Raw genomic sequence first — 27,695 nt, forward strand, 5'->3', positions numbered from 1 at the left:
TCTGGAAATTTCTGGACATGGGATTTCTGCTATGAATCTGTCTAGGAATCCTTAAACCTAGCAATGGAGGTGATCATCATCAAAACCATGTCCCCCTTTAAATGAGAGTTTAAATGTCTAGTAGACACTTTGATAACTACTGTGGAATGACAATATGTGAAGTGAGTGAGTAGGATAGTAGGGTGCCAGGAAAGTGGATTAGTGCTTAGAGTGTTTTCTTCTTGAGTGGGGTGGTGACTGCAGCAAGGAGTTTGGCTCAGATGAGGGGAGGGATGTTGGTGGCTAAGTGCTGGGAGTGTGTTAGGTCTGGAGGGAAATTGGCAAGTCAGGATTTCAGTTTTAGTTAGTTAGGGCTATGGTCAATTTTTAAATCATCTGACTTTTCCCAAGCAATTATTAATTGGCCATGCTAAATTGCCCATCGTGTTAGGTGCATTAGTCAGGGGTGAATGTAGGGGAATGGGTCTGGGTGGGTTGCTCTTCGGAGGATCGGTGTGGACTTGTTGGGTCAAAGGGCCTGTTTCCACACTGTAGGGAATCTAATCTAAAATAAAAGTGGCAGTGAGTCACCAGTCTCCAAGGGGATTTATGATGATCTGGCTATCTATTATCTGGGGCATTAACTCTATTTCTTCTCGATCACTGCTCCCAGACTTGAATATTTTAAGCATTTTGTTTTTATTTCAGATTTCCAGTAGTCACAAAATTGTACTTTTGTACTTCGCTATCTACATTACTGTCACCTTTTACTCTTCTAATTCATAGTCAAATATGAGGTGTTACCTGAAAAGAAAGCAGCCTTTTTTTTATTTGGTGTAATTCACATTTAAATTATTCATGGACTTTGTGTGTCAGTCTACAGGCAACTGCTCCAACATAACATTTGTCAAGAGAAAAAAAAATCCAATCAGCTTCAGTTTTCCATTTTCTACAAAGCACATTTATAGTATGCTTAGATTCTCAGTTTATCAGATTATTATCACTTAAATTTGAATTACCAATGTTTAAATGAATTGTTTGTTGGTATTTAAGATTTACTGACCAAGGTGCTGTTATTCCTCCGGTTAATCAATTCTGGGAGTACCTCCTATTGAGGGACAGTCTGTAAAATATAATATTCTTTAAATTTACATATTAAATGATTCCATGTAGATATTTTCTATTGAACCTGTTCAGATGTTATTATAGACCTCTGGAGTAAATGGGACTTAAACCTAGGACTGCAGGTTCAGACATCGGGATACTATCACTGTAAGCTGAGGTGAATTCAGGGCTTCACTAATCATCAAAACACATTTGGGAACAAATCCATTTCCAGACTGGCAATCTATAGCCAGAGATCAAAAATCGGGTCACAACTAGTCTACAGTTTACATTCATGTCTTGGTTGAAGGGATAGAGTGGCTTGAAGACAAATTTCGTGAGGATAATACAAGGGAGGCTACAAAGGGATTTAAACATGTTAAGTGAATGGACAGGAAATATTATTGAAGTGGACACAAAGCATCTGGGTGTCCTTGTGCACGTGAGAACAGCAAGTAATTAGGAAGGCAAATGGAATTTCGTCATTTATCCTGAAGTGAAATAGAATATTAAAATATGGACATCTTAAATAAGGAGACAATAGTATTGGAAGCAGTTCAGAGAAGGTACGTTTACCACAGTATTGAGATGAAAGGTTTGTCTTTGAGAGAAGGATGATTTTATTGAAAAGTAAGAGGTTGGGGGTGGGGGCTGGCAGAGAAGATGCTGTGAGGATGTTTACCATGATGGGGGAGATCAAGAAAGATAACTTCAAAATAAATACTCTCCTATTTAATAGAGATGATGCATTGTATCCTGGTGGCTTGTATGTTAGAAATAAGATCAGAGGAACACAGCAAGAAACAAAGTTTCAAAATTAAATGGTTGTTGGTTGGAAATACAAAAAGCATTTTTGAAATTAAGATTATATAGATGAAGCATGAGTGTATTCTTTTCAATAACATGTTGGTGTTTGTGCATTATCTTTACTCATCAGATTGTTCAGGGCAGGGGCAAGCTATACAGAGCAATTTACAATCAGTCTGGGCTAGGTTTGATTATCGATTTAACTAACTAACTAAGTCGCACACCTGTTCCTTCACACTTGAACAAAGCCAACAAGTGATGAGATATAGAGAAATGTCAGGACACAGGTATTTCACAGAGGCATACAGATTTATTTGTTTTCACTGGAGGTTTTTTAAAAATCTAAATTCACAGCATCAGGATTATTTTTCCTAGCATATTCTAACCTGCTCAGTACAAGACGATAGAGGTGTCCCAGATTATCAACCTTATCTGAAGCTGTCACAAAAAGATGTTCCTGTGAAGGGATGTTACAAGAATAAAGGAACACATTTTAGGTTTTGGACAAGAGATACCGGGGCGTGGAGGGAAGGGAAGAAGAACTTGGTGAATGGCAATACCTAGAACTCACTACCTGTTACAGCAGTGGAAGCAAAGATAATCAATCATTTCAAAAATACCTGGAAAACTATTGGACAGAATTAAATGTACAGGGATAGAATCATAGTTTCTGACTCTCACTTTTCCAAAGTTGTGTCCATGGAAAGGAAGCATTGGCCTTGATTCATGGTAATGACATTTTGTTTAATTGTGATAAGTTTTCTAAATGTTTTAGGATTTTTGTTTGAAGAGTAGAAGGGGACTGACTGGATTGCTGGACTGAGAATGCTAAAACTAATGGGCCAAGTGATTTCTTCCTATACCATGGAAACTTGGGAAAGCCCTCAGGACCTATTCCCATTTAGCCTTGGTTATGTGTCCTTCTCTCTTGCGTTAAGACAGGAGGAACACTGAGCGAAATACAGATAGTCAATGATAAAATGCAATGGCTACAGCTAAATCAAACCTTCCAAAATCCTATGTTTGTTTATTTTAATACTTGAGTCACAAATTTAGCTTCAGTATTGTTCCCAACCTCTGTCTGGTTAGCAACAGAGGTGAAAGGCTGCACTCAACATGAGTAGACTCAGGACAAGGTAAACCAGTTTGAACGTGCTAAGCCAATCACCGACCCAATATTACTGAAGGTGACAATCTGCTGATACAACATGGAGATTAATTTTGGTTAAGGAGCACTATGGTTTAAATTCATATACCATGATTTTTAACTAAACCAATGTGTAAAAATTCCTTTCCTGCAGTTTAATGTAGTCACTGATTAAGGAATGCTATGGTTTGAATTCATACACATGACTTTTAACTAAACAACATGTATGAAAATTCCTCTCCTGCAGATTACTTTATTCACGGGAAGAATCGTTAAATAGGATGGATCCTATGTATCCTTCAAATTCAGTACAGTCTCAGAAAATTCACTTTTGAGACCCAGGATCAAACTGATGATAGTCACCAATTGTTGGATCATACCTGGAAATTAATAAATTTAAAAGGCACTTTTTCTCCACTTAGATCATATAATTTTGTAACTCAAATAGACAATGTGACTCAAGTGTAAAGCTGCAACTAGAAACAGGAGTATATTTGAATACGTGACAACACTGCAGACTCAGTGTCCCAGCAAGCACTGGGTGTAGCCCGAGTGAAAGTGGCTGTTCAAAACTCAAGGTTCTCTCAGCTGAGGGCAGGGAAATACTCTCTCTGTGAGGTGGTATGGGACCATATTCAGCTTAACACTACCTTATTTGTGAGAGTAGGTGGAGCAGATGATCTGCAGAGGCACGTAACAAAACAGATCATATACAGTGAAAAACAACAAAGGAACTGCTCACTAACACATTTCATACTGATATTAAATTTTTGCCATAAAAAATAGCATCCTTTCTCAATCAGGAAAGCATACAGTATTTACAACATGAAAAGGATCCTCAGTTATTTTAAACTCCAGTCCATGCTGTCTGAAACACTCAGAAGCCTAATTTAGCCAACAGCCTGCTGGTGCTTCTACCTGGTAAGACAACTAAACAGGTTGTCTGACAGCCTCCAAAACACTAAAGACAGTGGGTCACCACCTTTGCTTTGGGAGGTGGGCAAGTTTTGGAGAAACTGAATGAAAGTGCAAGGCTGAGGACATCTAGAGGAGTGCTGACTGGATGGTACATGGTTTAACACGTTGCCTCACATCAGTACACAGCTGGATGGAAGAATTTCTATTGATTCAAATACTCCAACTGATGCCCAGCTTGTGAACTCCACAGGTAGTTTCCTCGGTCAATACAACCCTTCTGTACAAACATTAGAATAGAATCCTGTAGTAGTCGTCTCTGTAACTGTACAAAACAAGGCAGGATACTCTGTAGAGACATAAATATGCAACAAGTTCAGAAGGCAGAACATAGTTAGAGCTGGCTGTAGAATACAGGTTAACTGACCCTTACCTTTTTACAGGGTTCCTACTTCCTTGCTGTGGGTAGAGATCCCTACTATGAAATGTGTTCATCAATGGGGCGGCTCAGTGGTCAGCATTGCTGCCTCACAGCACCAGGGTCCCAGGTTTAAGTCCGGCCTCGGGTGACTGACTGTGTGGAATTTGCAACGTTCTCCCTGTGTCTGCATAGGTTTCCTCCAGATGCTCCGGTTTCCTCCCACAATCCAAAGATGTGCAGGTCAGGTGAATTAGCCATTCTAAATTGCCCATAGTGTTAGGTGCTTTAGTCAGAGGGAAATGGGTCTGGATGGGTTACTCTTCAGAGGGTCGGTGTGGACTGGTTGGGCCGAAGGGCCTGTTTCTACAGTGTAGGGAATCTAATCTAATCTAATTATTTAGTTGCAACCCAGTCACCAGTGAACACCAGCAGAAAACAAAAATACCTCAGAGGGTCCATGTTACATCTAGTATAGGACTGAAATTATTATTATCATAGTCACAAAAGCTGGAGCTGTTAAGACTGGGAGAGAGGCAGCTCATTTCAGAATCCCCTGCTGCTGTTTTCCTGAGACTAGTTAATGGGGAAGTGTATGGTTTACCTGCATGGGACAGTTTTCTGGACGTGTGGAGGGAGCTTTACTCACACCTTAAGAACACTCTTAAACAGACCATTTGCCTCAACTGTTCTCCATATCCCTGAATTTCTTGAAAATACAAAAATCTACCTTTGTCAGCTTTTAAATGTATTTGACAATGGAACATTTACAATACTCAAAGAAGAAATTCTTAATTTCAATGCTAAGTTATCTGACTCTTATCCTGGAACATAGAACATAGAACAGTACAGCACAGAACAGGCCCTTCAGCCCACGATGTTGTGCTGACCATTGATCCTCATGTATGCACCCTCAAATTTCTGTGATCATATGCACTGTGTTCCTGTGTTATAGGTTTACCAGGCAGAGGAAACAAGCCATCAATGTCAAGCCTCTTCAAAATCTTAACTCTTAATGAGATCCACTTATTATTCAATTCCAAAGAACGTACACCCAATTTGTTCAATGTGCTGTTTCCAATGAAATTATATACTGCCTTAAATGTGGAGATCAAAACTGCACATAATGCTCCAGATATAATCTCACCAGAATAACATAACTGTAGTAATACTGTAACTGCACCCCAAATCCCTTGCAATAAAGGCCAACATGTAATTTGCCTAATCTGCTTACTGTACCTGCATGCTATCCATGCATGCCTTTTATGAGTACACCCTAGTCCTTCTGAAAATCAACATTTAAACATTCACAATTTTAAAAAAAAAATTACCTAATGAACAATGGTTTTAAAAGAATAATAACACCAGGTTATAGTCGGACTATAACCTGGTGTTGTGTGATTTTTACCTTTGTCCACCCCAGTCCAACACCAGCAGCTCCACGTCATGGCTACCTAATGAATGATCTCAGATATCCCATATTACAGTCCACCTGCCACCTGGTAGTTCAATCACTTGATCTGTTATACCTCTTTATACCTTCTCTCCACTTACATTCTTATCTAGCTTTGTATTAACAAATATGTTACCCACATTCTTTTTATTAAAGTCATTATTATAGCCTGTAAATAACTTATCAAATGACTTGGAAATTCAAGTATATTTTCTGCTGGCTTCCCTTTACTCATCCCACTGATTTAAGTTCTCAAAATTTAAAAATGAATACATCTGCCAAGCACAATTCTGCTTTTGTATAGCCATGTCAATTCTAACCATGCAATGATTTTTGAAATGCATTGTTAAGATTTTCCAAATAGCAGGTTCCAACATTCTCCTGATAGAGTCATAGAGATGTACAGCACGAAAACAGACCCTTCGGTCTGACTTGTCTAAGCCGACCAGATATCCTAAATTAACGTAGTTCCATTTGCCAGCACTTGGCCCATATCCCTCTAAACCTTCTTGTTCAAATACCCATCCAGATGCCTTTCAAATGTTGTGATTGTACCAGCATCCACCCACTTCCTCTGGCAACTCATTCCATACACACACCACCCTTTGTGTAAAAAGTTGCCCTTTAGGTCCCTTTTAAATCTTTCCCCTCTCACTCTAAACCTATGCCCTCTAGTTCTGGACTCTCACATGCCAGGGAAATGACTGTCTATTTACCCTATCCATACACCTCACGATATTATAAACCTCTAAGGTCACCTAGACGCTAAAACAGCCCTAGTCTATTCAGCCTCTCCCTTTAGTTCAAAACCTCCAACCCTGGCAACATCCTCAAATCTTTCCTGAACCCTTTCAAGATAACGGTTTTCCCTCTACCGTCTTACATGAATACTGAAGTTACATTCGCTATCTTCTAGTGTGTTAATGGCTGTTCATCAATATGGTAAGGAGAAAAGCGCAGCAGGTCAGGCAGCATCCAAGGAACAGGAGAATCGACGTTTCGGGCATAAGCCCTTCGGTTCTCCTGTTCCTTGGATGCTGCCTGACCTGCTGCGCTTTTCCAGCAACACATTTTCAGCATCAATATGATAAGTTGTACAATGTAAAAACAATGACTGCAGATGCTGGAAACCAGATTCTGGATTAGTGATGCTGGAAGAGCACAGCAGTTCAGGCAGCATCCAAGTAGCTTCAAAATCGACGTTTCTGGCAAAAGCCCTTCATCAGGAATAAAGGCAGTGAGCCTGAAGCGTGGAGAGATAAGCTAGAGGAGGGTGGGGGTGGGGAGAAAGTAGCATAGAGTACAATGGGTGAGTGGGGGAGGGGATGAAGGTGATAGGTCAAGGCAGAGGAAATGACGTGGGAGTTGCAGTGGGAGAGGGACTCCCCGAGATTCCACGCTTCAGGCTCACTGCCTTTATTCCTGATGAAGGGCTTTTGCCCGAAACGTCGATTTCGAAGCTACTTGGATGCTGCCTGAACTGCTGTGCTCTTCCAGCACCACTAATCCAGTAACTTGTACAAGCGCTATTTCTACAGTACTTCTTTCAGAACCTTAAGGCAAACCGTCATGGTTCTGGAATTTTTCAGCTTTTAATCCCTTAGGTTTCTCCAATGCTTTTTCTCTGTTGGCATTAAGTTCCTCACCCTCTTTAGTCATTCTGTTATATTCTATGTTTTGTCAATGCAAATTTATTGTAACAACTCACAAATGGGGGATGCAGTTTCTAAAGCGTGGAACGTTTAAAACATGTTGGCTGTAATGCCAATACAGCACCAACATATTTAAATGCTATTTCTAGTGTAATTTTTCTATAAGATGAGGTTGCACAAGAACACGATGATCGCAATGTGTCTCTATTGTCAAGTCTGATACAAAAGTATCTCCTTCACTGCTGTCATTTCCTTTGATAATTCCAAAAACACTGAGTCCTCTGGCTTATTTCCATTTTTTGCAACATTACAAGCCTCTTTTTACATTCTTACATACTTTAAAATAACTAGAACTAGGGGGCATAGCCTCAAAACAAGGGGGAGGGGGAGAGGATTTAGGACTGAGTTGAGGAGGAAAGTCTTCATCCAAAGAGTTGTGAATCTGGAATTCCCTACCCAGTGAAACAGCTGAGACTCCCTCGTTGAATGTTTTTAAGGCCAAGGTAGGTAACGTTTTGAATAGTAAAGGAACTAAGGGCTATGGTGAGCACGCAGGCAAGTGGAGGTGAGTCCACGAAAAGATCAGCCATGATCTTATTCAATTACCTCCTATTTCTTGTGTTCTGCGTAAGCCATTGATAGCACTTTCTCACAGAATCTTTGTACGAAATACAATGAATTTTTATTCACGATTTTAATTCACCACCACTTTAAATGTTTTCCATTGTTTACTTACTGCTATAACTTTTAGTTTATTTGTCCATCATAAATCTAAAATAACAATCGAGAGGAGCAGAGTGGATCACTCTGCAACTTATTCTGGACATCGCTAATGTATTGTGACTACTTCACCACCAGAGTATCTTCTACTGTGAGGTTTCTAATTACCCATCCCACATTACATTGTATGAACAATAAAATGGTTTTACATCCAAGAAGGTATACTCTGTATCTAACCCCTTGCTGTACTACACTGTTTGATGGGACAGTGTCAAGGTAGCTTTACTCAGCATCTAACCCCATGTCCTGGGATACATAAAACAAAAAAAATGTAATGGATGCCCGAAAAAAATGGGGCTGATCCTCATTCTCCAGCTTGATGAGCACAAAACTACAAATTTCATTTTAGTTTGGTTTCTAGAATGGATTCGCAGTTGTAGTTATTCAAAAATAGCATCATGAACTGGGAATGTAAAGCCTGCTATATTCCAGAGTTTTGTGGTATTTCTCAAGGGGTCAGACTATCTAATCAAAGTTTCACCTACTGTACTATCCCCCAATTCTCCAATGCAGTATCTGGAGCAACATCCAGGAATATGCCCAATGCTCCATTACAAGGAACCCTCCCCCACTGCCTCTACAAACAGTACCCATCACAACAGCCAGGAACTTCACCAATGTTGCAATACAGCAGCCAGGAATCTCTCCTACTACTCAAGTACTCAAATGTGCTTCCATCTTACCTCTTGATCAACTTGAAGTGATGGATTTGGTCACAGATGGATTTCAGGTAGCGCTGTTTAGTTGACCGGGAAAGCAGGTGTTGCACACTGACATTGAACGCTTGCTCATCTCCACCGTACTAGGACAGCAGGAATAACAAATCAGAGCAGAATGCAACACCCAATAATTCCAATACTGACATACATGCAGAGTGTTGAGGTGACCAAACAGAAAGTACACTCTCAGATTTGCTACTGATCAATAAGGAGAAAGATGCAGAATACGCAACCTAGAATTAGGCTCTGTTGAAGCCATACAGATTAGAAGCTGTGGAGTTTGATCAGTGGCTCCAGCAGACAATTATCTTGTGTCAGATGTCAATCGTTGTTTTACAACAGGCCTCAGCAGCTCTAGGCTTGGCAATGAAAAAATCTGATCAAAGGAGGAATCAGTCTGGGCTGTGATCCCAGTCATACCATGGATTAACCAGCTAACCCAAACTATCTTGAGGACTGAGTAGGTTTGTGACAGATCTGTAACAGATCAACCATTCTTACTACAGTATGGAGGGGGGCTGTGAGAAAATGAAGGAAGTGAGAGAAAATAAGCAAAAATGTGAGAAAATAAGCAGATTTTATAAACAAAAAGAACACAATAGTAAGCTGTGAGAGTCTTCACCAAACTCCCTGGGAAATAACAGTCATTTACTAATGATATATAAATGAAATCTTACCTCAAGCGATAAGAAGCTGATCAGAGTTTCCTTCGATATGTCAACCTGCAAATTACATCACACATCTAGTTGCATATGTGATTTATTTCCCCAAATTCTACAGTTGGTGGAATTTAAATTCAGTTAATAAATCTGAAATATAAAGCAGTAACAAGTGACCATAAATCCTTTGCTGATTGTGCATGGTCCATCAGGGTCACTAGTGCTCTTCAGGGAATGAAATTTTGCTGTTCTGACCCGGTCTGGTATACGCGTGACTCCAGACCCACAACAGTACGGGTGACTCTGAACTGCCTCTGAAATGGCCTACAAAGCCACTCAGATCAGGAGCAGTTAGGGAGGGGCACCAAATGCTGGGCCTGCCAGTGTCACCCACATCTCGTGAAAGAACGACAAAGCAAAGGTCCACGGGTCAAATCACATTCCAGACAGTTTTAAGCAGTAAATCTAGGCTGACCTTTCATTGCATTACCCTTGCCTACCAATAATTTTACTCTCCAACTCATCAGCTTTTTGCAAGAGTGGGAATGATGATCAAGCATTCCAGATTTTCTGGAGCCATACCCTATTGAGGCTTTTTACCCCTCGCCTCGGGTGAGAGCATGTTTTGTATGGGATTTTTGGAGCAGCAGAAATTGGAAAGTTTGTGGTTTGTGTTTAAGGCTGGCCAGCAGGTAGATCTGAAAGGCAACAGCATAACGGCCCAGGCGACTATGCCCATCACTATACACATCCACTTCACCAACTTGCATGTTTACCAAACCATCCTGCTCTCACAGGTTCATTCGGTGACCCCACCTCACCAACACACACACAAATTTCCAGAGCATTTGTGTGAGGACGTGCCTCCGAACACCCCTGTAGAATGATCTAACTTTAATTTTAAGGTTATGCCCTCATATTCTACATTCTCCTACAGGAGGAAAGAGGGAATTCTTGTCTTTCCTAAAAAGAAATGCACACATCTTAAACACTTCAATTAGATCACCCCCTTAATGGTGAAGAGTGTTTAAGAAACCAGTACTTGTAATTTAGCTCTTTTGGCCTAGAATTATTCTAATAAATCTGTGTTACACCAATCTTTTCAAGCCAACATACGCTTCCTGAGCTTTAATGTCCAAAAACTGAAGAATATTCCACAGTGGCTCTAATCACTACTTTATGAATTATGCTTGACATAAAGGCCAACATTGTTCCTGTCCATTATTTATTACTGATTACTATACATGTATTTCTCAACCATTTTGTTTCTCCACACTTCTATTTTTAAAAAATATACTGATCTCTCTACTTAGCTTCAAAGTTTTCAGTATGACTGTGCACATTCACAGACTCATCATCAAAGGGAAAGACGTCAAAATGGGAAGCTCTGTTTAGACCAACTCTACTAAATCAGAGCGCTTTGTATAAGCCAATTTTAATAGAAGTCTGTTTTCTCAGTGCAAAGAAGGGACACACTAAAAAATGTGCCATTCATCCCTCCCCCTATCCCTTTGACTCAGTGCCTTTCTTCAGACAGTGAACATGCAATGAGTACCCCTCTCCCCAATGATCATGGCAGCTCCACAGTTGGCTGCAGCTTCAGATTCTAAATTTGCCCAGCACCAGCACATGTCAATGTTTCAGTGACTCACCGCTAAAACCTCAATGTCATTGCTTTTCTGCTGCAGGTTACTGACAAAGGTTTGAAGTCTTGAGAGAACCTGAAAAGCGAAGAGCTGCTTTAAGAATGACTTATGTTGGGTACAGGACATTAAATCATGAAAGAAATGGGGCTAGCTGTCCTGTTCTCTCAAAACCATTCACTGTTGTTTAGTCATCAGGTTTTACTCTTGTAAGTTTTGTTAATCTACATGTTTAGTAAACAGTGATGAATATCTAACTACATAGTTGTGCTCACCTGCAAAGGTCATGCTATTTTAGAACTTACATGAGTATGAAGTCAGCTGCACAGCAAGAGCTTTTCTGTTGAAGGTAAACAGCCGATGGAAAAGGGAGGCGTTTAGATTGCTAGCACTTAAATTAGAATGGAAATAACAATAGCATTGTACAGTTGTTAAAAGATCACCCAGTAAAATTTTCCACAGGATTTGAAAACAATCATTAACAGAAAGTTGGACTTGTTGAGAAGACCAGAATTTATTGCCCATTCCTAACAGTCCTGGTAAAGTTGCTGGTAGGTTGCCTTAATGAACACCTGTGGTACACTTGGTGTAGGGGTACCCAAGCTATTCCCACATATTTCCTGCCCTTGTCTTTTGAAGTGATGGATTTGGAAAGTATTGTAAAAAGAACCTTGGTGAGATGCTGCAGTGCACATTGCTGTGTAAGTGGTATGGGGTAGTGGATGGTTAAGCTTGTGGATGGGTGCTAAACAAGCATGGCCAGCGACCGTTACAGGTGAGCGCCGCGAGAACACGCGTTCCATCAACGCGAATCGGCTTTAACGCGATCGCTGAACGGGGCCACTTCTCCTCAAACACCCGTTTATTAACACGCGAAATCGGCTGCAACGCGACCTGTGAACGGCTGGGCCTTTTCTTCCTGCAACGCGATTCCAAACCCCCCAACCACCTTCGCCCCAGCAGTGGCTGCGGAGCAAAATCCAGCCTCACCTTCCTCTTTGTCTTGCAAAGTACAAATTCAGATCTTCACAAAAAGAAACTGTCTGCCAGAATCCAGGCTCAGGATCCCCTTGTCTTGCAAAATGCAAATTCAGTGTCAGCTGTAAGATCTTCACAAAATCTGTATTCAGTGTGCTCAGTTAAAATTCACACAACACCAGGCTGTAGTCCAACAGGTTTATTTGGAAGCACTAGCTTTCGGAGCGCTGCTCCTTCGTCAGGTGGTTGTGGAGTGTAGGGTCGTGGGACACAGAATTTGCGGCAGGACATCTCTGTCAGGCAGTGAAGGCGATGTATTGTGCAAGCCCGGATTGCTTTTGGGTCTTTCATCTTTTTGAGTGGGTTGCAGGTTTCGGTTCATTAATATGTAAATTGCTTACCTGTAGCGGGCAGCGGTGTTTTTTTTTCCCCCTCTCTCCACAGAAAGAGCGGGAGCTGCAGAGGAAGTGACGGCGAGCAGAGGGGCAGCCGGGACGGAAAAGTGAGTATATAAGTCCGGAAGGCGGCTAAACCCGAGATTCTACACCTGTAGTATCTCCCACCCGCCCTCCTCCTCTAACCTTCTTAACTACTCTGCTTTTTCTTTTAAGGTAAGGATTTTTATTTCTTTACTGGGGACTAGTTAAAAAATTTACTTCGTGTTTTTTTTTGTGTGTATACATCAAGTCCTTACGTAGGGTAAAAAAAAACTATAGCAGAGAGGTATCAGAAGGTATTCTATCTCATACTTGTACTAAGTAAGTAATTAACTAACTAAGCAGAGATGGCTGGGCAGGTGATGTGCTGTTGCTGTATGATGTGGGAGCTGGCTGATCCCATTGTGAACGGCAGTGACCACATCTGCAGCAAGTGTTGGTTGCTGGAAGAACTCCGGATCAGAGTTGATGATCTGGAATCTGAGCTTCAAACACTGCGGCATATCCGGGAGGGGGAGAGTTACCTGGACGCTTTGTTTCAGGAGGCAGTCACACCTGGGAGATTAATTAATTCGCACTCAGCTAGTGATCAGGCACAAAAGAGTGTGACTGTAAGTGAGGCAGGTAGGGGGACCCAGAGTTCAGGAGTGGAGGAGCCTCAGCCCTTGACCTTGTCCAACAGGTACGAGATTCTTGCTCCCTGTTCGGATGAGGAAAAGGGCTCTGGACAGGATGAGCCAACTGACCAAGGCACCATGGTGCAGAAGGCCATTCAAGAGGGGGGAGCTAATAGACAGGTAGTGGTTATAGGGGATTCTATAATTAGGGGGACAGATAGTATCCTTTGCAAGCCGGATCGGGAGTCTCGCATGGTGTGTTGCCTGCCCGGTGCCAGGGTGCGAGACATCTCTGACCGGCTTGAAAGGATATTGGAGCGGGAGGGGGAGGATCCAGTTGTTGTGGTCCACGTTGGTACCAACAACATAGGCAAGACTAGGGTGGAGGACCTGTTTGGGCATTACGAAGCACTAGGCAGGAAATTGAAGCACAGGTCCTCAAGGGTCATAATCTCCGGATTACTGCCCGAGCCACGTGCCAATTGGCATAGGGACAAGAAAATTAGAAGTGTAAACACGTGGCTAAGGGATTGGTGTGGGAAAGAGGGATTCCACTTCATGGGGCACTGGCATCAGTTTTGGAACAGGGGGGATCTGTACCGTTGGGACGGTCTCCACCTGAACCGATCAGGTACCAATGTTCTGGCGAAGAGGATAAATAGGGTGGTCAGTAGGACTTTAAACTTCTGAGTTGGGGGGAAGGGAAAGTGAAAGCAACAGGGAGTATGGAGGTAAATGGAAAGATAAGCAGCAGGATAGCATGTTTCCAGGCGGATTTAAAATTGAGGCAGACTGAGAATGCAGAAAAAAGCAAAAATAACTTAGGACATATGACTTACAACATCTCTAATAATGAAGTTAGCATTAAGGCACTTTACCTGAATGCTCGTAGCATTCATAACAAAGCCGATGAATTAATGGCACAGATAATAGTGAATGATTATGATGTAGTAGGCATCACAGAGACTTGGTTACAGGGGGGTCAGGACTGGCAGTTAAACCTCCATGGTTTTTCGACTTATCGAAAAGACAGAGAGGTGGGCAGAGGGGGTGGAGTTGCCTTGTTAGTTAAGAACAAAATTAAATCTATGGTATTGAATGACATAGTGTCGGATGATGTGGAGTCTGTGTGGGTGGAATTGAGGAACCACAAAGGCAAAAAAACCATAATTGGAGTTGTGTACAGACCTCCTAACAGTGGTCAGGACCAGGGACGCAACATGTACCGGGAAATACAGAAGGCATGTCAGAAAGGCAAGGTTACATTGATCATGGGTGACTTCAATATGCAGGTGGACTGGATAAATAATGTTGCTAGTGGATCTAAAGAAAGGGAATTCATGGAATGCTTACAGGATGGCTTTTTGGAACAGCTAGTCATGGAGCCCACAAGAGAGCAGGCTATTCTGGACCTAGTGCTTTGCAATGAACCAGACTCTATAAAAGATCTTAAAGTAAGGGAACCCTTAGGAAGTAGCGACCATAATATGGTAGAGTTCAGTCTGGAGTTTGAAAGGGAGAAGGCGAAATCTGATGTAATGGTGTTACAGTTGAATAAAGGTAATTATGAGGGCATGAGAGAGGAACTGACTAAAATAGACTGGAAGCAGAGGCTAACCGGGAAGACACTAGAGCAAAAATGGCAGGAGTTTGTAGGTATAATTGAGGACACTGTACAGAGGTTCATTCCCAAGAAAAGAAAGATTAACCGGGGAGGGATTAGACAACCTTGGCTGACAAAGGAAGTCAGGAAATGTATTAAAGAAAAAGAGAGATCCTATAAAGTGGCTAAGAACAGTGGGAAATCAGAAGATTGGGAAGGATACAAAAGCAAACAGAGGATAACAAAGAGTGTAATAAGAAATGAGAGGATCAAATATGAAGGTAGGCTAGCCAGTAATATTAGAAATAATAGTAAAAGTTTCTTTCAGTACATAAGAAACAAACGACAGGCAAAAGTAGACATTGGGCCACTTCAAACTGATGCAGGGAGCCTAGTGATGGGAGATAAGGAAATAGCAGGAGAACTTAACAAGTACTTTGCGTCAGTTTTCACAGTGGAAGACAGGAGTAATATCCCAAAAATTAAAGGGTGTCACGGGGCTGAGTTGAGTATGGTTGCCATTACGAAAGAGATAGTGCTAGAAAAGTTAAAAAGTCTTAAAATTGATAAATCTCCTGGCCCCGATGGGATACACCCTAGAGTTCTGAGAGAGGTTGCTGAGGAAATAGCAGAGGCATTGGTTGAGATCTTTCAAGAGTCACTGGAGTCAGGAAAGGTCCCGGACGATTGGAAGATGGCTGTAGTAACCCCCTTGTTCAAGAAAGGATCAAGGCAAAAGATGGAAAATTATAGGCCAATCAGCTTAACCTCGGTTGTTGGTAAAATTCTAGAATCCATCATTAAGGATGAGGTTTCTAAATTCTTGGAAGAGCAGAGTCTGATTAGAACAAGTCAACATGGATTTAGTAAAGGGAGGTCATGCCTGACTAACCTGTTGGAATTTTTTGAAGAGGTAACAAGTAGGTTAGACCAGGGGAACCCAGTGGATGTGGTCTATCTGGACTTTCAAAAGGCCTTTGATAAGGTGCCACACGGGAGACTGCTGAGCAAGGTGAGGGCCCATGGTGTTCGAGGTGAGCTGCTGGGATGGATTGAGGATTGGCTATCTAACAGAAGGCAGAGAGTTGGGATAAAAGGTTCTTTTTCAGAATGGCAGCCGGTGACGAGCGGTGTCCCGCAGGGTTCGGTGCTGGGGCCACAGCTGTTCGCATTATATATTAATGATTTGGATGAGGGAACCGGGGGCATTCTAGCGAAGTTTGCCGATGATACAAAGTTAGGTAGACAGGCAGGTAGTACTGAGGAAGTGGGGAGGCTACAGAAGGATCTAGACAGGTTGGGAGAGTGGTTCAGGAAATGGCTGATGGAATTTAATGTGAGCAAGTGCGAGGTCTTGCACTTTGGCAAAAAGAATATAGGAATGGACTACTTTCTAAATGGTGAGAAACTTAATAAAGCCAAAGCACAAAGGGATCTGGGAGTGCTAGTCGAGGATTCTCTAAAGGTAAACATGCAGGTTGAGTCTGTGATTAAGAAAGCGAATGCAATGTTGTCTCTTATCTCAAGAGGGTTGGAATATAAAAGCAGAGATGTACTACTAAGACTTTATAAAGCTCTGGTTAGGCCCCATTTGGAGTACTGTGTCCAGTTTTGGTCCCCACACCTCAGGAAGGACATACTGGCACTGGAACGTGTCCAGCGGAGATTCACACGGATGATCCCTGGAATGACAGGTCTAGCATATGAGGAACGGCTGAGGATACTGGGGTTGTATTCGTTGGAGTTTAGAAGATTAAGGGAAGATCTAATAGAGACGTACAAAATAATATATGGCTTTGAAAAGGTGGATGCTAGAAAATTGTTTCTGTTAGGCGAGGAGACTAGGACCCGTGGACACAGCCTTAGAATTAGAGGGGGTCATTTCAGAACGGAAATGCGGAGACATTTCTTCAGCCAGAGAGTGGTGGGCCTGTGGAATTCATTGCCACGGAGTGCAGTGGAAGCCGGGACGCTAAATGTCTTCAAGGCCGAGATTGATAGGTTCTTGTTGTCTAGAGGAATTAAGGGCTACGGGGAGAACGCTGGCAAGTGGAGCTGAAATGCGCATCAGCCATGATTGAATGGCGGAGTGGACTCGATGGGCCGAATGGCCTTACTTCCACTCCTATGTCTTATGGTCTTATGGTCTTATGCTGCTTTAATAAAAGCTAAATACTACAAATGCTGGAAACCTGGAATAAAAGAAGAAAATGCTGAAGAAACTCAGAAGTCCTGAGTGGTGCCTTCTGGATGGTAGGCAGGCTTTGGTGAGTCAGGGAACAATTGACTATGAATCCTGTGGAAAGTCAATGACCTGTTCTAGTGGATACAGTATTTATATGGTTTTGGACAATAGTAATCCCTCGTGTGCACAAGATAGGAGGTTCAGCAATGATAATGTCATCCATGTGTCATGGAGAAATGGTGAGGCATGCTCCTCCTGGATGTACTTATGTAGCCACCTGTCAGCACAAGACTGGATGTTGTTCAGGTCTTGGTGCATGGGCACACAGAATACTGCAGTATCTAAGCAGTCAAGAATTACATTGAAGGTTGGTGCGACTTGAATCTTAAGTTTCTCATTTAATGCATTATGTTGGCTAATCTCTCAAAAGAAGAGGTAGTTCTCCCTTTTCATACATATATCACCTATGAAGAAGCATTCTAATAGAGCTCTGAATATAACATGTCTTCCTGAGGGGTTTTGTTGAAGCATGACTTAAGAATAATCGGTGCTGCCATGTGCATTGGGAAGGGAAGAGAGTATGAAAGCATCACAGGAGGAGCCAGTAAAATTATCCCTCGAGGGACCTGGGCATGAGGTCTATTTTCAGCTTAGGTCAATGGCAGAGTATGAGAAAATGGGAATGAAGCATTAAATAAAATAAAGCACCAATAACACAAATCAAAGAAATTACCAACAAAACCAACAGGTTTAATCGGAAGCACTAGCTTTCGGAGCACTGGCAACCATCTGATGAAAGAGCAGCGCTCCGAAAGCTAGTGCTTCTAATTAAACCTGTTGTACTTGAACCTGGTGTTGTGTGATTTTTAACTTTGTACACCCCAGTCCAACACTGGCATCTCCAAATCATGACCAATAAAACCAACATCCAGCACATTTCAGTTAGAATCTATTATCACTGGCGGCTGACAGAGGGTTCAATTTTTCAAATCTACAATGATCTGATCTGACAGTGCAGTGTTATCTGGCAATGAGGTATTTTCTTTCCAATCTCAGCGACAGTTTGGTTTAGGTTCTGTCTAAAGTGTAGAAGCTCCCAGAGAGGAGATCCACTTCTTACCTTTTCCTCATATCGCCGTTTCATGCTTGCTGACAGTTTCTCAGGTGAAATTAAATTAAAATTTGGCACTAACGAGCTTCCATGAGATTCAAAAGGTCCTGTGGGTGAGGGCAAAATGGTAAAGAGACACTTTTGACATACCTGGTGAAGTAGACAAACATTACTTTTAAGAACAGAATGTTATAATTATTTAATATACTGCTCAAACCATTGTTAGGGGACAGGAGAAGAGAGCACACAGATATTTCAATCCCGATCTCAAAATTATCCGGCCTTGCAAGATGCCTTATAGTTAAATCACCTCATCCTGACATCCTATGCCTCCAATAGGAGTCTTCTTCAGAACCCTAAATTGGACAGCATTTGCTAAATAATCCAGCATGCCAATAATAATACTGACAATTAATTTAAGATCAGTCAGGTTCACATGTGGCTGGTACCTGCCAAAAACTACATATATTAATACGCGGTCCTGTTCTTTAAGAGATGGAAATAACATATACATGTTGCTAATTTCAACACTGTCAAAAAGCTTCAATAAAACTTGGTCTTTTTCAGCAGTACTCACGTTCTGTACTATTTCAAAATATTCTTAAGATAATTTAAAGATTACGGAGATTAACTAATCTATTGTGTGAGTCAGAATCTTACTGTGTCTATTGTAAGATTCAATGTCAAGAACAGCTCACTATTTCTAAAACAGAGTGAACACATTTAAAGCAGGAAATGCTCAGCAGGTCCGACAGCCATGGAGAGAGAAATAGAATAATTAACAATACATGTCAATAACCTTCCTATTAGAAACATGGAAGCACTGAGGACATGGAGTGTATTATAAGTGTACTTGCACACCCATCACCAAGAGTGGCATAGTAGCAACACAACTAACTGAAAACTAACAAGCACAAGAGTCAGCAAACAGTAAGAGATCTGCGAAGCAAATGAAAGCCCACTGAAAATGAGAATGACAGAGCTGCTGGAACCTCAAGAATGCACATGCTGCACAATGTGGGAACTTCATCACCCATGTCCTGCATGATCATTTGTGCAGCAGGTATCATCGGGTGCAGCAGCTTGAGCTCTGCAATTAGGAACTGAGTAATGGCATCAATGCATTGCATCGACAAAGCTGAGAGCTACACCAATGGATCATTTAAGAGGACACAGGGAAGAAAGGGAAATAAAGTAACCAACACATAGTCACAGAAGACCAGACAGGTAGAACAGGTACCCTCCTCAGTGCATCAGGTTAACCGTCCAATATTCAGTTCTGAATATCAATCAGAATGATGGCTCACATGAGAAGTGTACCCAGAGCCAAGACTATGGCACCATGAGTCAGCTGCATAGGGGACTCATGGAAGACTGGAAGAGCAATATTGACAGGAATTTGACAGGTTATGGAACAGGTAGATTTGTCTGTGGCCATGGCACAATCTACAAACGCATGTTGTTTTCCTGGTGCCAGGATAATGCATGTCCGTGGGCACCAGTGTGTGTCTGCATGAATGGAGGCGGGTATGTGTGTCTATGGGCATGTGTGTGTGTGTGTGTGTGTGTGTGTGTGTGGGCATGTGCACACGTGTATATATAAGCCAGCCAGCACGTGGCCTTGGCAATAATGTTAAGAACAAATGAATCAGATTTACAAAAGAAACTAAAGGAATTTCTTTCTTTCCTTAAAAATAAAAGAAATTATCTTGGTTTGTGAGACTGCATCAGTGGCAAAGCCACAGGTAACCAAGGGCATGTCTCCATTATTAAAGTAGCTCCAGAGTTGGAGGGCAGCTTTTGCTAAAAAAAAATTTCTGCTGCAAGATAGAAATTCAATTGTTCTAAGGAATGTCACACTGAACTGAACTCAAACTGTGCCAGTCAAAGCCTTAATATTATTTCAACTAGGATTTTTAAAAAATCTTCAGCATGCTCTGAAGAGGTGGAACGTTGTAGTTACCACCAATGCTAACTGCCCTGTCTGCACTGTAAAGTCACCAACCCTATTTATTACTTGTTTCCTAAATCGACCCAAAACACTGAAAAAATGAGTCAGATCTCAGGACGTGAAATGGAATTGGACTCATAAATGGTAAACCAGTGAATTCTCATGGTTGGAATCAATCACCCATATCATTATTCAACACACTTGTCCCACTTCACAGTGAGAGACCAAGACAATGGTAAATGTTGAAACCATGCGTGGTCACGGAGCTAACAGTACCTGCAGAACTGCTGAGTGATCCCTTCAGGTTCTGAGAGGAGGGGCTCTCTGGAGATTCCCTGTTTAAAAGAAAACACAAGGAAGATGGTCAACAGAACCCAACCTGGGAAACCTCAAGCCTGGTAAGGATAGGAGTCGTCAGGTCAAGAAATGATCAGTTTTCATAAGTCGATTTCATTCATCTTCGCTTTTTTTACATGACCATTCAAAACTTCTCATTTGAATAACTTGCTCCTGATGTGACCATTCAGCTGCAGAAAGGAGGCCATAGAGCTCAAGGGTTCAAATATATTATAACCAGCAGTGAGACAAAGAGGCACATGAATTACGTAGGACAGTATATTCTTGCTTCTGTGCTCTATGAAAGGCAATGATCTCTTCCCTCATGTAACTGGTGGTGAATCACACACGTTAAGAGGATTCTACTTTTAATCGTATTTTCAAACCAAGACACAATGAGACAATAAAGGATTGCAGTTTGAAGAAATCACAATTGAATAAGTAAAACATTACAGGAGTCCCTTCAGTCTGTTGTGTCTGTTCTGCAAGAGAAACAGTCAGTCCCATTCTCTCCTTGACCCTACAATTACCTCTCTTCAGATGCTTAATCAATTTTCTTTTGAAAGCCAACATTGAAACTGTCTCCATAAACTTCCAGGCAGTACCTTCCAGATCCTAACCTCATGTACATCTGTATCCTCTAGCCCTCAAATTCTTTATCAAATGGAATGGTTTCTCTCTGTCCAGGCACTTCAAAGTCTTGAAAGTCTCTATCAAATCTCAACCATCCCCAGCTTCTCAATTTATCCACACACCTGAAGTGCCTCATTCTTGGAAGCATTCTTATCAGTCTTTTCTGAACCCGCTCTGATGTCTTCACATCCTCCCTGAGGTGTCATGCCAGAATTGGACACAATGCTACAACTGAGGTAAAAAAATCAAAGTTTTATAACTGTTCAAATTATTCAGAAAGTCCACAATCCCATATACTTTATTAATTGTCTCAACCTGCCCTACCTCCTCCAATGTTTTAGAACATAGAACAATACAGCACAGCACAGCACAGAACAGGCCCTTCAGCCCACGATGTTGTGCTGACCACTGATCCTCATGTATGCACCCTCAAATTTCTGTGACCATATGCAAGTCCAGCAGTCTCTTAAATGTCCCCAATGGCCTTGCTTCCACAATTGCTGCTGGCAACGCATTCTATGCTCTCACAACTCTCTGTGTAAAGAACCCGCCTCTGACATCCCCTCTATACTTTCCTCCAACCAGCTTGAAACTATGACCCCTTGTGTTAGTCACTTCTGCCCTGGGAAATAGTCTCTGGCTATCGACTCTATCTATGCCTCTCATTATCTTGTATACCTCAATTAGGTCCCCTCTCCTCCTCCTTTTCTCCAATGTTTTCTGCATACATATCCCCAGGTCTCCAACAATTCCACTGCATGTCCCCCATCATTCTCACAGTTCACAATATTTCCAAGTTAATGTGAACCATAATCCTAAACTCAGATCCCAACGTTCCACAAAATACAATATTAACGAAATATTCACTAACCCTACACATCACAGTTAAATCCAAAAGTCATCAAGGGCCCTTCACTGAATCAGTAGAAGATAGATAGGAATTCTGACGGTGTTGACTGCAATTAGCTCAGAATTAAGAGTCCATTGCAGAAAATCCACAGTCTCCTCTATCAATTAAAAAAAATAGTAAGACTTGTTTCTGCTCTTTCCTCTTGCATTTTCAATATGAATCCAAATTCTTTGGTTCAGATTCACAAGTCTCCTGTACTTCAGAACCCACTACCTGATCTGAGCTGAACTTCTCTATGCTGGTGAACACAGCCTTGGCCTCCAGTCTCCCCTTACTCTACTAGCTAGTTCATACAAGACACCAATCATCACAATCGTTGACCCTCTGGTCTACAGTAAAACTCTCACCTGTTGCTCTTTTCGTCTGAGATTTTAGATTTGATTTTCTTTAAGTGCTCCACTACCTCTGCTTCCAAAATTCGTTTTTCAGTCTGTTTGTCCTTTTCAAACGATCGCACCTGAACACAGCAAAGGAAAAATCATCACAACATGACAAATGCCCAACCTCCTCGGCACAGTCATGAATTCAGAATTGCTGTCTCAGCACAGCCATGCAGCCAGGAATTAGAGTCATAGAGGTGTACAGCACAGAAACAGAACCTTTGGTCCAACTTATCCATGCCGACCAGATATCCTAAATTAATCTAGTCCCACTTGCCAGCATTTGGCCCATATCCCTCCAAACCCGTCCTATTCATATACCCATCCAGATGCCTTTTAAATGTTGTAATTGTACCAGCCTCCACCACCACCTCTGGCAGCTCATTCCATACATACATCACCCTCTGCATGAAAAAGTTGTCCCTTAGGTCCCTTTTAAATCTTTCCCCTCTCATCTTAAACCTAGTTTTGGACTCCCTTACCTTGGGAAAAAGACATTGGCTATTCATCTTCCAATGCCCCTTATGATTTTATAAATCTCTATAAGGTCACCCTCAGCCTCCGATTTTCCAAGAAAAGTAGTCCCAGTCTATTCAGCCTCTCCCTATAGCTCCAAACCCAGCAACATCCTTGTATATCTGTTCTGAACCCTTTCAAGTGTAATCTTGCCGAAATACTGGGGGTTATAATCAACTAGGTTTCCTGATGAAGAGCTCATGCTTGAATCGTTGACTCTCCTGCTCCTCGGATACTGCCTGACCAGCTGTGCTTTTCCAGCACCACACTTTGACTCTAAATATTGGGGGTGCAGAGTTGGCCATTTCTCTTAAAGGTAGGGAATTCCCAGTTTCCATGAGTTCAAACAGGATCTCTCATAACTCCTCCAACCACACTTTGCCTGCTCCCTACAAGATCACATACAGAGTACCTTCTCCTTCTCTATCATCACTTTTCCCAATCACACATAGGGTCTTACCAGCGATCTCAAAAACCAAATTAACTTCACACAACCAATTCCTCATGCCCAACCATAAGCAAGCTCTAAGTTTTCCTTCCTATCCTTTCATCACCAGGTCTGCCTTTCCCAGATCAGATCTGCACCCCCACGTCTCCCCAGCAATAGAGTCTCCTCCATCGTACTGCAAGGTTCCCAAACTCATGCCTGAAAGTGTAAAACATTATAATTCAATTGATTAAGAACCTATAAACCTTGCACTGTCATTTCATATCTGAGAAATAAGAACAGGTAAAAAAATGGTGGATATAGGAAGGCTACAGCAAAAGGAACACAGAATAACTATCACAGGAGCAACATCTGTTTCTATAACCTTGCAGAATTTACTAGATTAGATTCCTTACAGTGTGGAAACAGGCCCTTCAGCCCAACCAGATTTACTACTCAATTTTTATATCATTTAATCAAATCAGAATACTGTAACTCTGATAAGACAACAGCAGCAAAACACTCCTAATAAATATACTTTACTGCCTAGAGGGAGATTTTTCTGACCATTGAACTAACATCTGTGAAAACCTTGAGATGCTCTATTACCACCTCTCAAGATACACTCATCAGAAATGCAGCCAGTGCTACAAATCAATTTATTATCTTAAAGGATTCTGTTGGGTATTGACAAAATCAGGAATGAAGGGATAGTTGGTGGCACACATTCCTTATCTGGCCATCTCGTAACACTACCTCTATTGCTGTTACAGAAATGTCATCTGCGTTCTTAAAACCATGAGGCAGGGTCACAGCCAATACAAACTGTAAAAGCTGTGGTGAAATTATTTTCAATTACCTGACCAGAATGGGGCCAGAGTGAAAAGGGAAACATTTACGTAGAAAATTCAGTTTCATCTTTCTGTATGCTTTATCTTTGCTTGTTCCATTCTTTTGCCTTTCCCTCTATATTAACACAGGGGGCTGACAAAGGAGATCAAACCTGACAGGGAGAAGTCTTAAAGTTCACTGATTGCAGCAACTGACAAAATATTGTAGATGCAAGTGATAAGCAGTTTGGGTGATAAACAACCACTTCACAGTGGGGTAATTAGTAGCAGCTCACATGAGCAGTCAGCAGAGACTGGGAGAGATAATGTACAAAACTTTAAGGTTTAGCAAACACCCTATAATGAAGGGAATAAAGACAGTGACACTCATCATCACAGAAGTGACCAGCTCTAGTGTCTGGGACTCCATCGGAAAACCTCAGCTGGGATCATCATTCATGGGTAATATTTAAACAAGCTGGTGGGTCCTATGCTTTACTTTGCTTCATTTGTATTCGTTGATAAAATTCTGTTTGTTGATCAGTTGGATTCAGAATAAATGAACTGACTGATCAGAGTGATCTTTAAAAGTATTGAGGTTACCATTCTGCCCCTTCATTTCCCTCATGAAGTCATGAACTCATGCAGACAACTATCCAAGTGCAAATATCAGAGCGATTAATTAAATACAATCTTAAAAATGCTGGGTTGACAGGGGCATGCTGAAACTTATGGATAATTTCCAATCTGCAACATGATTGACTGCATGACAATTAAACTCCAGATGACCCATGTAAACATTTCGGTAATATAGTACCTGTTAGATTTTGCGGCCTTCTAAAGGGCGCAGTTCCAACACAGTATTCACTGATTCAGTAGTGTATATGATCATCAATATGGACGTATTTGCTGTTAAGTAAAGAGCACTGGGGATTTTAATACTCAGATAAATCTTATAAGTTAAAAGTGCATTACCTTCACATGTTTACTCTCCTTATCAGAGATAAGGATGGAGTGACTGATTCCAACCTGTTTGCAATGCTCCTGAGCTTCTTCCTGAGATAGAAAATGCCAGCACTGTAACTACATTCACTTGAAATCAGAAACAGAGCTTTAATTCATACTGAGCACAGAATGTAGTCAGTTAACATTGTTATGGACCGGACCAAACCCCCTCAAAATATATTAAGATAGCCCAGACCCTAACTTTTAAAAGGTAAGTGTAAGCCATTGCATTCCAGATGTAATTCAATCAGTCAAACTACTTTAAGCAAACACACTATTTTTACACTACAATTAAAATACACTCAAAACAAAAATAAAATAGAAGAATTTTCTTAACTGCAACTTTATCGAAATGCTCTACAGAATTATATATATGTACACACCAACTACTACTAATTAACTGTTCCAATATAGTAACAGCCCATAAACACACCCTTGGCAAAGGCAAATTCAGTAAAATATCTTGTCTCACATGCAATTCTAAGAGAACCCCAGCTTTTAGCTGTAACAGAGAGAGAAAGAGCTTCCACATCCAGCTTCAAGAACCCAGCAACGGCTGAAAGCTAAAACTAAAAATCCTGGTTCTTTGGGAGCTTGACTCCATCCATTCAGGTTGCTTCTATTATTCCAACTTTAACAAAAAAAACCCCAAGGCCGCACAAGCTGTTTACTTTATTCGCTTTGAGCAGATTACTCGTTACCTCAGTCTCAACCTTTCTTCATAAAAGAAACAGGACAAAATACACCTCTTAAAGCCATAGTATCATCACAATATAACAAACAAAGGTTGATTTAGTGTGAGAATAAACCATGAGGCAGCATATACCGTACACAAATTCAATTCCTTGTCATGCCAAGTTAACTTGTCTCAGCTAGAGTTATCAAGAGTGGAGCGAGTGAAGACATCCACGCATCTTCTTACCTTTTTGCTGTCAGATGACCATGACCACACAGATCATGTGACCCAGCTCAGTTGAGACACTCCCTTTTATTCCAATAATTTACACATGAAGAATGACCAAGGCTCCCATGGGCTATCAGTGGGAGACCAGATCTAAGGCCAAGTCCTCCCAACAGTACTTTTAATAATGTAGAGCCTATTCTTATCGAAATGAACTATATATTGTTTACTCTAGACAATGCTTCTCATTGCACCAGACGACGGCTATCCTTGCAACACTAGACCACATAAGCCCTTAAAGACTGGATGTAGAATATGGGTCTGAAAGGGTTAATACTTGATTGAGCCCACTAAGCACCACCCACACTGATGATGTCATGAGGAACTGGTGGGATAGTAAGGTGGAATCTTGTGGGAAATGGACCCAAGGTTCATTCCTGCCAACAGCCTGATCTTATAACCTGTAAGGGCCAGACACCAGATAGCCTCAGCCCGGAGAAAAACTACATATTTAGAAGATATAAATTGCAGTACACACAACACAGACAAGCTGAGAAATCATGGTGTTAAACACCAAAGTACATCTGCCTCTTCCATTCCCCTAAATCAAGGTGCGTGGAGGTCAATTTCCATCACTGGACCTCTCGTCCCTTAAATTATACTTGCATCCCAAATCTACTACATGCATTACCTGGGTGACATTGTGCAGCAACTCAGCTTTTATCCCAGATTTCCACAATTGCAGGATGAGGACAATAGCCCTGTCCAGTGACACGCTCCCGACAGCAACCACCAGGATCTCGCAATGACAGGTAACAGGCTACAATGGAAGACAGTTGGTTGGAGAGTTATGAACCTGCAGTTCACAAATAGCTTACTGTTACAAGCTGAAGAAGCAACAAAGTATTTACACTGGAATCTCTCAGCATGGTCCCAATCCTCACTCTGTTGCTCAACACCTCTTGTTTTTGGCTGATATATTTCACTTGAAACCAGCAATGATATAAAACTCTTGGGATAACTCACCTGTTCAGATGAGTTACAAAGGGTGGAAATTTTATCCAAGGCAAGGCTAACTCCTACAGCAGAGGGAAGTGGCCCTACAACTTGCGGTCTCTGGAATTCAAGAATCTAAAGAAGAGGAAAAACAAACGCAATAGTTCTTATTTCTTGAGAAGAAAAATGACATTTACAAACCATTTTGCATAACTCTGCAAAAGCCAAAAGGGATGAATGCAGTGCTTGAAGTAATTCCCATAGTCTGGGATTACACTAGGACTGATTTCTGACCTGATTTTTGTGACCTGATTTCTGCTGGTGATCTCAGCAAGGTAAAGCTGCTGCTACCGCTTCCATTAAAAATGATCTCAGTGCTGTCAACAAAAAAAGAAGGGAGTAGGGAACTGAGGAACCATAAACCTTCCAGAGTTCCTGCTCCAGTTGTCCTTGCTTGAAACTGGATGTGTGGGGATCACTAAACAAGGTCAAGATTAAGCCCAGTAATGATATCACTCACTGTTGAAGGTGATGTTTGCTTTCTTAACCATAAATAATGGGAGGTTAGGTGACGTACAAAACAATTGCCTACTCCGTGTCCAT

General features: G+C 41.5%; 1 protein-coding gene across 1 annotated transcript in view; it reads right to left on the reverse strand.

Annotated features, from left to right (window-relative positions):
* Positions 1-2,180: 2,180 nt before the first annotated feature.
* The window catches only part of LOC140475996 (eIF-2-alpha kinase GCN2-like), a 127,087-nt gene continuing 101,572 nt past the window's right edge, over positions 2,181-27,695 (reverse strand). The window contains exons 31-40 of the mRNA XM_072567898.1: positions 27,123-27,227; positions 26,788-26,916; positions 25,166-25,246; positions 22,385-22,494; positions 20,435-20,493; positions 18,217-18,314; positions 11,286-11,354; positions 9,652-9,696; positions 8,939-9,057; positions 2,181-4,301 (exon numbers count right to left, since the gene is read on the reverse strand). Of these exons, the coding sequence (XP_072423999.1) occupies positions 4,244-4,301; positions 8,939-9,057; positions 9,652-9,696; positions 11,286-11,354; positions 18,217-18,314; positions 20,435-20,493; positions 22,385-22,494; positions 25,166-25,246; positions 26,788-26,916; positions 27,123-27,227 (873 nt within the window). The 3' untranslated portion in view covers positions 2,181-4,243. The remainder of the gene's footprint in view (positions 4,302-8,938; positions 9,058-9,651; positions 9,697-11,285; positions 11,355-18,216; positions 18,315-20,434; positions 20,494-22,384; positions 22,495-25,165; positions 25,247-26,787; positions 26,917-27,122; positions 27,228-27,695) is intronic.

The sequence above is a fragment of the Chiloscyllium punctatum genome, chromosome 4 (assembly GCF_047496795.1).
Source record: "Chiloscyllium punctatum isolate Juve2018m chromosome 4, sChiPun1.3, whole genome shotgun sequence".
Taxonomy (NCBI): domain Eukaryota; kingdom Metazoa; phylum Chordata; class Chondrichthyes; order Orectolobiformes; family Hemiscylliidae; genus Chiloscyllium; species Chiloscyllium punctatum.